This window comes from Mytilus californianus, unplaced genomic scaffold (genome assembly GCF_021869535.1).
Source record: "Mytilus californianus isolate M0D057914Y unplaced genomic scaffold, xbMytCali1.0.p SCAF_6, whole genome shotgun sequence".
Taxonomy (NCBI): Eukaryota; Metazoa; Mollusca; class Bivalvia; order Mytilida; family Mytilidae; genus Mytilus; species Mytilus californianus.
Genome location: NW_026262712.1, coordinates 94,488,338 through 94,502,811, shown reverse-complemented (window position 1 = coordinate 94,502,811; position 14,474 = coordinate 94,488,338). Strand labels below are relative to the sequence as shown.

Below are 14,474 nucleotides of genomic sequence, written 5' to 3'. Positions count from 1 at the left end.
TAGAAATTCGAAAACATTGTTATATGTACAATTTGACAACAAAGTGGTAACTGTACAAATGTGACAAATGGCGTTGAATAAATTGATATGTTTCCTACTGCTATTGCTTGATAGTGGAAAACCTAATTTTGGCTCTACCCTGTCTGATGTTAGCAGATTATATACAAAAATGGTAATGGACTACAATAAAAAGATTAGACCAGGAAATGACCAATCAGTTGCTTCACAAATTAATGTTTCTTTCAATTTGGGTGCAATTCAAGAATTCGACGAAGTTAACGGAAAATATGCCGTCATTGGATTTTTTCAAATCACATGGTATGATTCAAGAATGACTTGGAATCCACTAGACTACAATGATACGAACACTATGTTGTTTTTACAAGACGATATATGGAAACCAACACTTGTTATTACAAATCCATTCAGTAAAATCGAAAAGATTGGGAAAGATTTTATGACGGTAAGATATTCTAGCAATGGTTTTGCATACTGGACACCAGGTGAAATTTTAATTAGTTCATGTAGTGTGGATATTACGTACTTCCCGTTTGACGAACAGATTTGTACAATACGTTTGATGGCATGGGGAACTTCATCAAATGAAATTGTATTGCTGTCATCTTCTGACATTAACATGAATTATTATTTAGAACATGGGAGCTGGAAGATAAATTCTGCGTCTGCCAAAAGTATAGTAGATGGTTCGATTGGTTCGTCATTCATTGATATGTCTATTTCAATGAAGAGACGTCCAGGTTTTTATGTTGTAAACATTGTACTTCCTGTTATATTTCTGATGTTGTTAAATGCATGCGTATTTGTTTTACCACCAAACTCAGGAGAACGAGTTTCATATGCTATAACTGTATTACTTGCAATAGCTGTATTTCTGACTTTGATAGGAGATAACCTGCCTAAAACATCTGAACCAATGTCTTTGCTAAGTTACTTTCTGATGTTTGGCCTCGTGTTTAGTTCTTTGATATGTTTTTGCACTATTCTATGTCATAGGCTTCAACTGAAAGATAAGAATCGTCACATACCATCTTTTTTAAAACGGCTGGTATTGTGTTGTAGACCCGATAAACCAAGAACAGAGAGAGAATGGAGTATTATATTAAACAACACATCAAATCGTCAAAATTCAAATGTGAATGGCAATGAAAGTTTAACTACTAACGACAGGAACGATGTTTCATGGAACGACATCTGTTTAACACTTAATACAATCTTTTTATGGGTTTCATTTGGAGGAATCTCAGTAAGTGCATTGTTATTCTTCGTTTTTGTTACAAAGTCGATTTAGATAAATACAGTAAAGTAATCAAAGAGAATGTACGAAAGGGCCACTTGAAAAGTTCGCTTGAGTTCTTAAAGACACAATATAAAAATATCGAAACATAACCTTCAGATGTTCACCTGACATCAGTATAAAATTACCACGACGAGGTATTTTGTTACGAGATGTTAAAAATAATTGTTTATTGATACGAAATATCGTTTTGGGTTAGGTTTAAGTAACAACCAATTTTATAACAAATCTCTTAAAAATGACCATTTTATGTCATATATGTCATTTTGTACATTTCTATCCTAATAGTTTTGAACCTAAGTGTCCAGATTTCATTATGCTATTTACATATAAAAGAAAATAAAGTTTGGTCCTTATAGTACCTCCTCCTTTGTTTCCAATTGATATAGAAATGGAAAGAACAGAATGACTTTTAGAATATTTATTGTCCAAAGAATGATACAAAAGTTTGCTGTACAAAATTGAGGGACTGAAAATAAAAACCAACATTTAGATAAACATACTTTTAAATAATGTTAAGAACACTAAACAATATATATACTTTAATAAAATACTTTCCAGAAGTTTGTTAATTGAAACGAAATGTAAATAAAAGAGTAATATTATAAAGCCATCAACACTATTCCTTTTAATGTCACAAAGTTTAGGATAAAAGGGGAAGATGTGCTAGTCCGTCATTTGGATAGATCGTATCATTCACATGCTTATCACATTTGAAGATAAACGATATCATATTTGTAAAAGAGGGAACTGAGTAGTTTACTTCTATATGGTCTGGAATATTTAGGCCGAGAAAAAAAAATCTGTGTTTCCGGTAACCCGACCGACCCTGTTTTTTTAGCCCCGACCCTAATTTTTTTATTGGATCTTCAAAAAAAAAAAAAATTGGTATCAACCAACCCTGTTTTTGACACAGGCTTCTGTTAATCGACATAATTATTTATGGATCTGCACAGAAAGCCAGTAAAACATTTTATTTATGTCAAAAGGTATTCCAAAAAGGTTAAAATCCAAGAAATTTGCACGGCAGGTGCTTCAAAAACATTTCAAATGGCCGCACTTCCGGTATTTGAAACTAATTACGGACACGGACTTGGAAAAACCATGATAATTTTCCGGATTTCGTTTACAATGTCAAAAAAAAAAAAAAATAAATAAATAAATCCGACCTACCGACCCTATTTAACAAAATGATGTTACCGGAAACACAGAATTTTTTTTTTAGGCCTTATGTTATTATAGAAATGAAAAAAATAAAGCGGGTATTTAGCATACCGAGATAATAGCTGTATCATCGCTTTCTGATCATTTACTGATTGTAAATATCATTTTATTCGATAATTTGCAGGATATTAATTATAAAATGAAAAACTCCAATTGTATAAAGACAAGTACGTTAGTTTAAACTTTATTATTACTAGAAATGTCGTTTTATCACCAGGGATTTAATAATTTGCAGTTATTCAATTAATTACCTTTAATGAGTTTTTGTGCTTATAACATCATATAACCTACAAATTAATATACAGGAGAAAGTATGTATATATTTTCATGCTTGTGGGCCAGAGTTTTCTTCCCACCTTCTATACTATTTTTTGCAACTTTTAAATTGGTTTCTTTTAGTTGATATTATTTCTTATTTCTTATGAATTATATTTTAATCACAATTAAGAATTTTGAAGTCAAATGTTTTGATTTGCAAATTAAATTTGGAATAACAAATGTTTTATTTGCAAATTAAATTTGAAATAGTCTCATTTTGAATAAAAGACGTATTGTGGTCAGTCTTGTTATTATTTATATCATATAGCAAAACAAGTTCGGCTTCTTGCCTAGATTAATATTTTTTACGTTTGTCTGTTTTAAATTTTTACAGATTTTTTTGCCAAGGCGTCGTCAGTTTATTTTCGGTTGATGAATTTGATTTCCATTTTGGTATCTTTCGCCTCACTTATACTATCAAAATCGTGAAGTACCAATATATATATATATGATCCGTTCATCCTATTTCAACTCTTCCAAATTCGCGAGTCTATCCTAAATTGAGGACAATTATATGGCTTCCAAATACCGTTTCGATTCCTAACATCACTTAAGAGACATTAATTGTCGAAATCCGGATATGGTGTACTTATTTTGCACCTTTTGTTTACGGTATACCATCTTTTCCGGAAGTTTATTGTTTTCTGTTTGGTATTAAATTAATAATTAAGATCCATTTTGTTACAGCTTGTTATCCGTTTATTTGGCAATTGCCAATAGCAGTCTGCAGGGTTTAAGAACATCCGTTGTTCCACCTGCTAGTTATATGCGTTTTGTTAAAATATACTTTTTCACTTTTTTGGTCTTTTGGAAAATGTTGTTTGTGCTGTATTTAGACCCCTCTACCAAGAATTTTTTTTTTGCATACACACGTATAAAAATTAAAGATTGCGGTTTTTATTCAGCGCAATCATAGGTTTGAACGTTGTTTTCAATTTAGACTTGTATATTTATATACAATTCGTCTAAATAACAGCCCAACAATGTTAGATCTGTAAATTTGCGGAAGCAAATTTTTTGTTGTTCCCTGGCCGGGATAGGAACTCATGCTACAGAGATATCGTGGCACCAAATCGCCTTGCACTGTGCCCGACGCGCTACACCACTCGACCACCTAGGCTCTACAATAATAAAGCTTTCGGTGGCCGGGTGTTACCTTTCCTCGTCAGTTTTAATCTAGCGTCGAAACACAGTACATGATATATAAGGAATGAACATGGAATTTTTACAGATCAGCTGAATTATCTATCGTAAAGGATCTTACAAATTAATGTAGGATGCAGTCACAGTATATTATAAGTACGTCTGAACCAGTGACAACTCTATGAGAGGTTTTATCCATCGGATCACCAGTGATGGTGATACAAGGCTGAAAACACATTCTTTATATATATATATTTACAATACTATTCCGTGGTCTAAGAAGAAATGAATTATTTAGATTTCAGTTCAATATAAAGAACAGGTGGTTTTTATTGAACCATTAACCAACTTTGTTCCTGGGGAAACCTTCAGATTTTTTTACAGAAACTTAATGTTTCATAATGAAACAACTTCAGTTGGTCAATGAACAAGAGAACGCGATGTTGAAACAAGATTGTATTGTAAAAAGAAAAAAAAAGCGATGTACCCTAACGGAGAGATTCAAATATAGGAATATAAAAAGAGAGGCGAAGGATACCAAAGGGACATTCAAACTTAAGTCGAAAATAAACTGACAACGCCATGGCAAAAAACGAAAAAGACAAACAGACAAACAACAAAAAACAAAACACAACGTAGAAAACCAAAGACTGAGCAACAAGAACCCCACGAAGAATGGGGTTGATCTCAGGTGCTCCAGAAGGGTAGGCAGATCCCGCTCCACGTGTGACACCCGTCGTGTTACTCCTTGATTGCGATTCAATATATTTGTTGAGTTTGGTGGAATAATACTTCAACAGAAAGTTGGTTATTTTTATGTTAAAGGAAGCAGAATTTATACAGGACCTTCTCATTGGTGCCACCTGCAGAAAAGGATCTGCTTACCCTTCCGGAGCACCTGAGATCATCCCCGGTTTCGGTTGGGCTCGTGTTACTCACTTTTTAGTTATCTATGTTGTGTTTTGTTTTCTGCTGATTGTCTTTTCGTCGTTTTTCGTTTTTTGCCATAGCATTATCAGTTTGTTTTCGACTTATGAGTTTGAATATCCCTTCGATATCTTTTGCCTCACTTCTCAAAGGCAAAAAGAAAAATACATTTTCCAAGGTTTTTTATTTTCGCTTTCACTTATATTGAATTTTTTGTCTTGTTGCTCAATAATCCACATTGCAGTGAACTTGAGATTTGGGACACCGAATATAGAAGGTCTACTTCATTTCCTTCTTTCTTCAATCTCGACATACATGGACAATTTCAAACCAGAATTAATAACAAATGTGATTATTTCAACTTTCCAATTGTCATCTGCCCATTTCTTAACAGTAACATACCCTCTACCACTATTATGGCGTTTACATATCTAATTTACTACTGTACGATCGTGAACATTCACACTATACGTATGTTATATTGTGCTCCTTAGACAAACATCAGTTTTACAGGACTATGAGCAAGAAGAACAGAAATCGAAACGACGTAAGTTTTACGGTCACCATCACAAATTTGGTAAACAGAACCGATGTGCGTGTATCTTAACTCACTAACGACATGTTTCCACGGTCTAAGATCTTTAGATACCGGAATAATCGTCTGATCTGTAATATTACCGATGGTGTTCTATTTCAAACTGTAACATTTGGACTGAGTGTGGATTCACACAGAGGGAGGTGTATAAAAAGCAGGAGACACTTACTCACTTTTGGCCTCGAGCATCACTGAAGAGACATTGATTGTCGAAATGCGCATCTGGTGCAGAAAAATTTGTACCGTTTATGTTATTACGATGTCAACACACCAGACCTCGCTCCTTTTGGAGTAAATGTAATTTCTTTGATTTTTGTTTTTTTTCACTTTGATCTACAAAATCGTAATCGGTTTATTAGATGTACGCATCGGTTTCCTCCGCCTCATTTCTAGACATTTACCTCGAATTTGACAACGGACGTTATCCCAGTAACAGAATCTTTGACAAACGAGACGATTTCAATTCTGAAATGATATTTTTTCTCACCTTAACAGCAATTCACCAACTTCATCCGCGTATGGAGAATGACGTTTCTCAACTAATAATAGCTTTTACTTTGGTAGGATTTTAGTTTGGATTACTAATATCTTTCTTCCCTCCATATTTTGGTTGAGCTCTCAAAATTTTTTAGCTATATGAAAATGTAATCATATTATAAATGAAAGGAAATGTTGGGTATACATCAGTGATGCTATAACAGTATACTGTAAATACGCGAAACTTTTGAGTGGAACATTAAATCAAACGTTACTGCAAATATACAGAAAAAAGTTAAAACAAGGCCCTCAGTGTCAAAAAACAATCATGTTGTAATTAAGAAAACGTGTAAATATCAACTGACTAAACGTTTGACTGGTGCCATATAGAAATACTATGTTAACACTGCATTGTTTAAGTTATTTAATCGATGTTTTCCATTTACTGATTTTCAACCATTTATTTGAAGATTTCCTGGACAGTAAGTGTTTAACGTAAATTCCCAAACGTATTATAACAGTAATAACCATGAACACAAATTTCTTTATAATATTTGAAATATAATAACTTCTATTAATTGTATTGATTACCTAAAAAAGTTTTAATGATTAAATCGACTAAGTGTTAAATTACATACAGATGGACATATGAATAATGAGCATATACAATTGTTTGAGTCGTTCAAGTTTCGACAATCAACATGTACTTTGTAAGAGTTTATTTCTGTCGAAGGAGGATATTATTGTTTTTAGACAGTGATACAAAACTGTATATTAAAAATAGGCATAGAATCTGCACGGTATACATTGGAAGAAAAAGGATGTAACAGTTCGTATATTGACACTGATGATAATAGATGAATAAGTAAATAGTATTCGATTCACAGACTACATACGAAAAAAAAACCAGTTGGCTACTAATGAGGAAATCTTAATTTCATTATTTAACTATTCATGGACTGATTATGTACAATGATTTAGATATTCGAAAACATTGTTATATCTAAAATTTGACAACAAAGTGGTAACAGTACAAATGTGACAAATGGCGTGGATTAAACTGATACTTTTTCTGCTGCTTTTGCTAAATAGTGGAAAACCTAATTTTGGCTCTACCCTATCTGATGTTAACAGATTATATACAAAAATGGCAATGGACTACAATAAAAAGATTAGACCAGGAGATGACCAATCAGTTGCTTCACAAATTAATGTTTCTTTCAATTTGGGTGCCATTCAAGAATTTGACGAAGTTAACGGAAAATATGCCGTCATTGGATTTTTTCGAATCACATGGTATGATTCAAGAATGACTTGGAATCCACTAGACTACAATGATACGAAAACTATGTTGTTTTTACAAGATGATATATGGAAACCATCACTTGTTATTACAAATCCGTTCAGTAAAATCAAAAAGATTGGGAAAGATTTTATGACGGTAAGGTATTCTAGCAATGGTTTTGCATACTGGACACCAGGTGAAATTTTAATTAGTTCATGTAGTGTGGATATAACTTACTTCACGTTTGACGAACAGACTTGTACAATACGTTTGATGGCATGGGGATCTTCGTCAATTGAAATTGTGTTGCAGTCATTTTCTGACATTAACCTGAATTATTATACGGAACATGGGAGTTGAAAGATAAATTCCGCGTCTGCCAAAAGTATACTAGTAGTAGATGTTTCGATTGGTTTGTCATTCATTGATATGTCTATTTCAATGAAGAGACGTCCAGGTTTTTATGTTGTAAACATTGTACTTCCTGTTAGATTTCTGATGTTGTTAAATGCATGCGTATTTGTTTCACCTCCAAACTCAGGAGAACGAGTTTCATATGCTATAACTGTATTACTTGCAATAGCTGTATTTCTGACTTTGATAGGAGATAACCTGCCTAAAACATCTGAACCAATGTCTTTACTAAGCTACTTTCTGATGTTTGGCCTCGTGTTCAGTTCTTTGATATGTTTTTGCACTATTCTATGTCTTAGGTTTCAACTGAACGATAAGAATCGTCACATACCATCTTTTTTAAAACGGCTGGTATTGTTTTGTAGACGTGATAAAACAAGAACAGACAGAGATTGGAGTTTTATATTAAACGATACATCAAATCGTCCAAATTCAAATGTGAATGGTAACGAAAGTTTAACTACTAACGACAGGAAGGATGTTTCATGGAACGACATCTGTTTAACACTTAATACAATCTTTTTATGGGTTTCATTTGGAGGAATCTCAGTTAGTGCAGTGTTATTCTTCGTTGTTGTTACAAAGTCGATTTAAATAAATACAGTACAGCAAACAAGATTTTCAAGGAAATGAAAATATACGAAAGGGCCACTTAAAGGTTCGCTTGAATTCGAAAAGACACAACAAGAAAATATTGAAAAATAACCTTCAGATATTCACCTGACATTGGTATAGCAAACATCAGTATTAAAACGACGAATATTTTGTTACAAGATGTCTTAACACAAGGCTTGGAAGATTTTACAGTTGTTTTATTTTTGGAATTTCAGGGCCAAAGTTTGACCATTATAATACCACCTCCTTTGTTTCCAATTGATATAGAAATTGAAAGAACAGAACGACTTTTAGAATATTCGTTGTACAAATAATACGCAAGAAAGTTGCTGTACAAAAGTAAAGAAAATGGCTGAAAACTTGAGGTTTAAATTAATAGTACATAAAGAACCAATATTTCCGATAAACATACTTTTAAATAATGTTAAGAAGACTAAAGCAAAGGAGAAAGTACATGTCTTGACAGCAATATATGTTTTAACGGATTACTTTCCAGAAATTTATTAATATAAACGATTTGTATGGAATAAAATATTGTTATACAGTCATCAACACTACTCATTTTTTAAATGTCACAAGGTCTTGGATAAAAGGGAAAAAAATGCTTGTTCGTAATATAGATAGACTTTATCATTCACATAGTTATCACATTTGAAGATACACGATTTTATATTTGTAAACGAGGGAATTGAGTAATTTACTTCTATATAGTCTGTAATGTATATGCTAATATAGAAATGAAATATAACATGTGTATTTAGCATACCGAGATAATAGATGTGTCATTGCTTTTTGTTTATTTACTGATTTAAAGTACCATTCATTTGATGATCTGCTAGACATCAATTGAAAAATGCAAAATGCCAAACGTATTATGACAAATACGTTAGTTTGAACTTTAAATGCACAAAATGTCGTTATAATACCAGTGATATAATAATTTGAAGTAATTGAATTAATTACCATCAAGGAGTGTTTATGCTTATAAAATCATATTACCTTCAAATGAATATAGAGGAGTAAAGAGGTATACATTTTCATGCTTGTGGGACATATTTTTCTTCCCACTTTCTTTGCTAATTTTTGCAACTTTTAAATTGGTTGCTTTTAGTTGATAAGAAATAATTCATGGCAGCCGTTGATTTGTTTTCATTTAACCATGGGATGGGCATTTATTTAATTATTTGATCCCGAGCGAAAGATAGGGGTAAAATACGAATATAAATGCCCAACCGGGAACCCATGGTTAAATGAAAACAAATTTACGGCTGCCATGAATTATTTCGATTCTAACAGTTGGAAAGCAGGTCACGGTTGACCCCAAGTTTATCAGCAACAATAGAGTCACATGACCGTGAAAATTCTGTAAAAAACAACGACTGAGACAAACCTCATTTTTACTCAATAAAATACCACTGTCATGATAAAAACTTATTGATTTAAATAATCTTGAATATACATAGTTTATTACTCGACAAAACTTACACGTCAACTAAAAGTCCTTCTTTCTTAATTTTACCTTCAGACTTGAAATTTGTGTGAAAATTGTCAAGTCTCTTGATCGAAAAATCTAGATATTATCGAAGAAACTAAAAATGATGGGCTTAATTTAAATTTGATAAAGCATCTCATCAAGACAAACACTCGATATGAATATCTAGGCAATAGAGTTTTGGATACGCAAACGTCAAGTTATTTTCAACACGAAGCGGTTTTTTTTTTGCCGATTTGTGCAAGTGGTTATCTCCCCTTGATATCACCAGTCAAAAATAAAAATCCAGCAAAAAAATAAAAAGGAGTTTACTTTAAAAAAATCAAGAAGAAAATAGATGAAATTCGATTTACAAGTATGTTATTATAATATTAAGAAGAGATACTTCCCTACTTTTCAGAAAAGGATTAGTGGTAAAAATTAGAAGACAAAAAATTGGTAAAAATGTAGAAATGTCATCCAGAAACCTAGCTGAATTGATATAAATTAGCTCTGGCTGATGAAATTTAAATATGTAATTTTTATAATGGGATATGGGATCACTCCTAGTAGAAATTCTTTTAAATACTTCTAACAATGTTTAATGCAATAAAACATACTTTATATAATTTAAATAATCTTTTTGAAATAAAAATAATAAATAATACTGATCATTTAAATGTTATATTCTAAAAAGTGGGACCATGAGTCACAATAGTTTCTTCTAAGTAAAAAAACCTTTTAGGTCAATCCTATGTTTCTTAGTTGAACAGTACAGTACTGCCTAGAAATTATCCTACAGAAAAATGATCTGTTTATCAAAAATTTTGAAAGAAAGTCTGTAAAAAATAATACTTAAAATGATAAGTGACATAATTTTGAATTTTAAAATCATTATTATTGTAAAATTCAATAATTAGAATAGCAAGCACAGTTAGTAGCCCTTGCCAAATTTCTGAGGTTATTTTCTAGATTAAGAAAGTAAACTTTTTGAAAAAAAAATGGGGCTTCTACTCTTCAGGTTGCTGTATCAGCTGGTATACATATTTTAAAACAGAGTATTGGATATTTTTTATCTAATTAATAATTGGAAATTTATATCACAAATGATAGTTGGTAAAACAAATCTTGTGCCTTTAACTTATAATGGTTGTGAAAGATAAGAATTTGCCATGTGAATAAATTCAATTTTGTAAGAAAACATCTCTATGAATTAAATTTCTTGTTTGACTTGATATGCAAGTTTTTGCACTTATTACTGTAGCTTATTTAATAAAGTCAGAGATAATCAAATAAGGAAGGTTTTTAACTTATTAGTATAATTGACTGACCTTCATTTCCTTTTTCATATGTTTTTTTCCTCCAGAAATTTTGCAAGGCATCTTCTCTTGCTATTTTTTGTGTTTTTGTCCATTCATTGATATGTCAGATTTGTTTCCAGTATGAAAGAAATTTTATAAGACGTACAGTTTCAAACACAATAAAGATGATCTTTGTTTCACTTTTCCAATGTGTAAATTTTCACTATGCACATGACCCCCACACATATTTTGTTAACGTTATATGACGTATATTGAAAAAAGAAAACAATGTCACCGTCTATTTGTGTAGGGGATCAAGAAGGGTTTTAGTCACTTTGAAATGGAGATATCGTATGGAATTGTGAAAAACAACAATTCTTAATTACAATTTCATTCATATCTCTAATAAAATCAGTATTTTAGAGTACTTTGGAAACAGGTACAATGAAAAGAAGCTGAACATTCACTGTTTTGAACTAGAAAATCAGCCAAAACCAGCTACAAATTGACATGACTGGCGGTCACTAAAATTGTTGTATTAGGGTAAAAAATGATGGCTTCATAAGTGTGTAGAAATTTGAAATAGTTTACCCGGTTTCATTTAAGATTTTTAACGGTCTATTCCGTATTTGGATACGCAAACGTCAAGTTATATAAATTCGATGTTTTTTGCGAACAAAAAAGATGGCTGATAATTTTGAGAACGGACAGGATAAAGTAAAAGCAAATAAAAGTTATTTTCGACAATGTTTCAATGTCGTATTGAAACTATATTGTTCACAAATTCTACAAACTTTAAAAATCAATTATAATAAAAGTATGACAAGTTGAAAAAATAGTTTAAACGTCGATTTTTTAGCCGATTTATTTCGCGGAATTTTTGGCGTCACCGACGACTCTAGCGTCACCTAATTAATTCCCCCTGCTATTGTTGCTGATATAGCTTGACGACAACGGACGTTTCCAAGGACTTGCTTTCCAACTGTGATAGGACAAATACGCTAATTTTGTCAACAGTGAAAGCCCTATACGCACGATACTGTTTTGGCTGTTTCGTCCCCCATTATAATAATATAATATTATTCTATCATGAATAAAAAAAAAACACACATTTTTCACCAATAAATGTTCTATTTATCTAATCTTATTACATCATGAGGCGTACAAGAAATCTGAAAATGCCCGGTGTTTACATTGGAGACCGGAAACATACATCTGACGTCACATTGTAAAGATGCCAAAGACGATAATATCATTTCGCGGAATTTATATTGTATGACATTTTACATCGAAATGATAACTGAAATGGACTGAATAATTTATTTTGCATTAAAATAGAGATAACCGTATTGTATTCAAAGCTTGACCTGCGTTAAACGTAGGTTTACTGTCAAAAATTGAGTTCGCCTGATCGTATAGATAAGATGGGCGTAACGCGGAATAGCCATTGTTGTGTATTAATGCGTTTGTGCTAAAAGTAGATATACTGTGATTATACTGGTTGACGATAAATAGGTTATCGTATTAGAATGCGTATTAATTATGAATTATAATTTAATCAAGTCAAATGTTTTATTTGCAAATTAAATTTGGTATTCTCTTATTTTGAATAAATAACTTATTTTGGTCAATCTATTATCTATTTCATATAGCAAAACAAGCTCGGGTTCTTGCCTGTCGTATATATAACGTTTTCATGTTATTTGTCTGTCTTAAATATTTATAGCTCTTTTTGTCATGGCTTCGTCAGTTAATTTTTGGTTTATGAGTTTAAATGTCCCTTTAGTATCTTTCGCCTCTCTTATACTATTAAAACCGTTAAAGACCAATTTGAATATAATTAAATTTACAATACGATTCCTTGCCCTAAGAAGAGAAGTATTATTTGGATGTCGGTTAAATATAAAGAATTGGTAGGATTTTTTTATGAAACATTAACCGACTTTGTCCCTGGGGAAACCTTCATTTTTTTTAATTTTTACAAAAACTTTCAATATTTCATAATTAAACAAACTCAAGTTAGTCAATGAAAAAGAGAACACGATGTTGAAACAAGATTGTATTGTAAAAACAAAAGAACAAGAAAAACGCTATGTACCCAAACGAAGAGATTAAAATATATGAATCGTATTGTGATTCAACATATTTATTGAGTTTGTTTGAATGATATTTCAACAGAAAGGTGGTTTTCCAATTGGTATCAATTGTGCACTGCTACGTGCAGAATTATTTTTAATTTATAAGACGCAGAATTCATACAGAACCTTCTAATGGGTGCCAAGATCTTCTTACCTCCCGAGCACCTGAGATCACCCCTGGTTTTTGGTGGGGTTCTAGTTGCTCAGTCTTTAGTTTTCTATGTTGTGTTTAGTGTACTATTATTTGTCTTTTCGACGTTTTTCGTTTTTTACCATGGCATTGTCAGTTTGTTTTCTACTTATGAGTTTGAACATCACTTTGGTATCTTTCGCCACTCTTCTCAAAGACAAAAAGATAAATGCATCTTCCAAGGTTTTTATTTTCCCTTTCAGATATATTGATGATGTCTTGTCGCTCAGTAACCTACATTGCAATGAGTGCATGTACCTCTTTCAGTTATAGATTCTAAGTGCTGAAGTTGTGTATCTTTTCCTTTTACTCGTCTTCGTCCTATTATGGCTATCGGATTTTTTTACTTTGGGTGTTCTTGATGCAGGTTGGTCATGAGGTGCGATTTGGAAGCAAGAGTATTTTACAGTGTTGTTTTCCTTTTGTTTACCATTGTATTTATATTTTACTTAAATTTTACTTTTTGGAGAAAGTGTTTATCTTATATGTACTATCAATTACACAGACATTGTACCGGCGTATTTGTCGATATAATATCTACCAGAAAAACTTTTTATCTGCTTTTTTTGTCAATTTGCTATCAACTACAAAAGCGTCTTTGTCAAATTTGCTATCAACTACAACAACTTTTTTTGTTCTTTATGAGATTTATTTGTATGTTTGTATGAATTTTTGAGTCCGTTACGTTGTATGTATTTGATGAATGTTTACACAATTTTAGCTGCTAGATTCAAATTATTGTCACATTAGACTGTTATGTCTGTTTGGGTTGCTCACACAATTTTGTCAATAAAGGAACTAAAAACAACTTTCATACAATTGGGGGTTTTATCTAGCTATTAAACCTGGTTTTACACATCATTTTCTTCGATAAATGCCTGTACCAAGTCAGGAATATAGCACTTGTTTTCCACTCTTTCCGTTAATTGATAACGTGTAATTTTGTCAGTCTTTGTGGACTTTCCATTTTTGAATTTTTCTGGGAGTTCGGTACTTTGTTATACCTTTTTGAGAACTTTAGCCTTCACCCCCAGTTTTTTAGTGGTGTTCGTACTGCTCAG

General features: G+C 31.9%; 1 protein-coding gene across 1 annotated transcript; it reads left to right on the top strand.

Annotated features, from left to right (window-relative positions):
• On the top strand, nt 1-2,889 carry LOC127705362 (neuronal acetylcholine receptor subunit alpha-6-like). Its single transcript, XM_052209669.1, has one exon. The coding sequence runs from the start codon at nt 68-70 to the stop codon at nt 1,307-1,309; it is 1,242 nt and encodes a 413-aa protein (XP_052065629.1). The 5' UTR covers nt 1-67; the 3' UTR covers nt 1,310-2,889.
• The last annotated feature ends 11,585 nt before the right edge of the window (nt 2,890-14,474 follow it).

What these genes read in the sequence shown, in the direction of transcription:
- LOC127705362 (XM_052209669.1), top strand. Translation starts at nt 68, where the DNA reads ATGGCGTTGAATAAATTGATATGTTTCCTACTGCTATTGCTTGATAGT.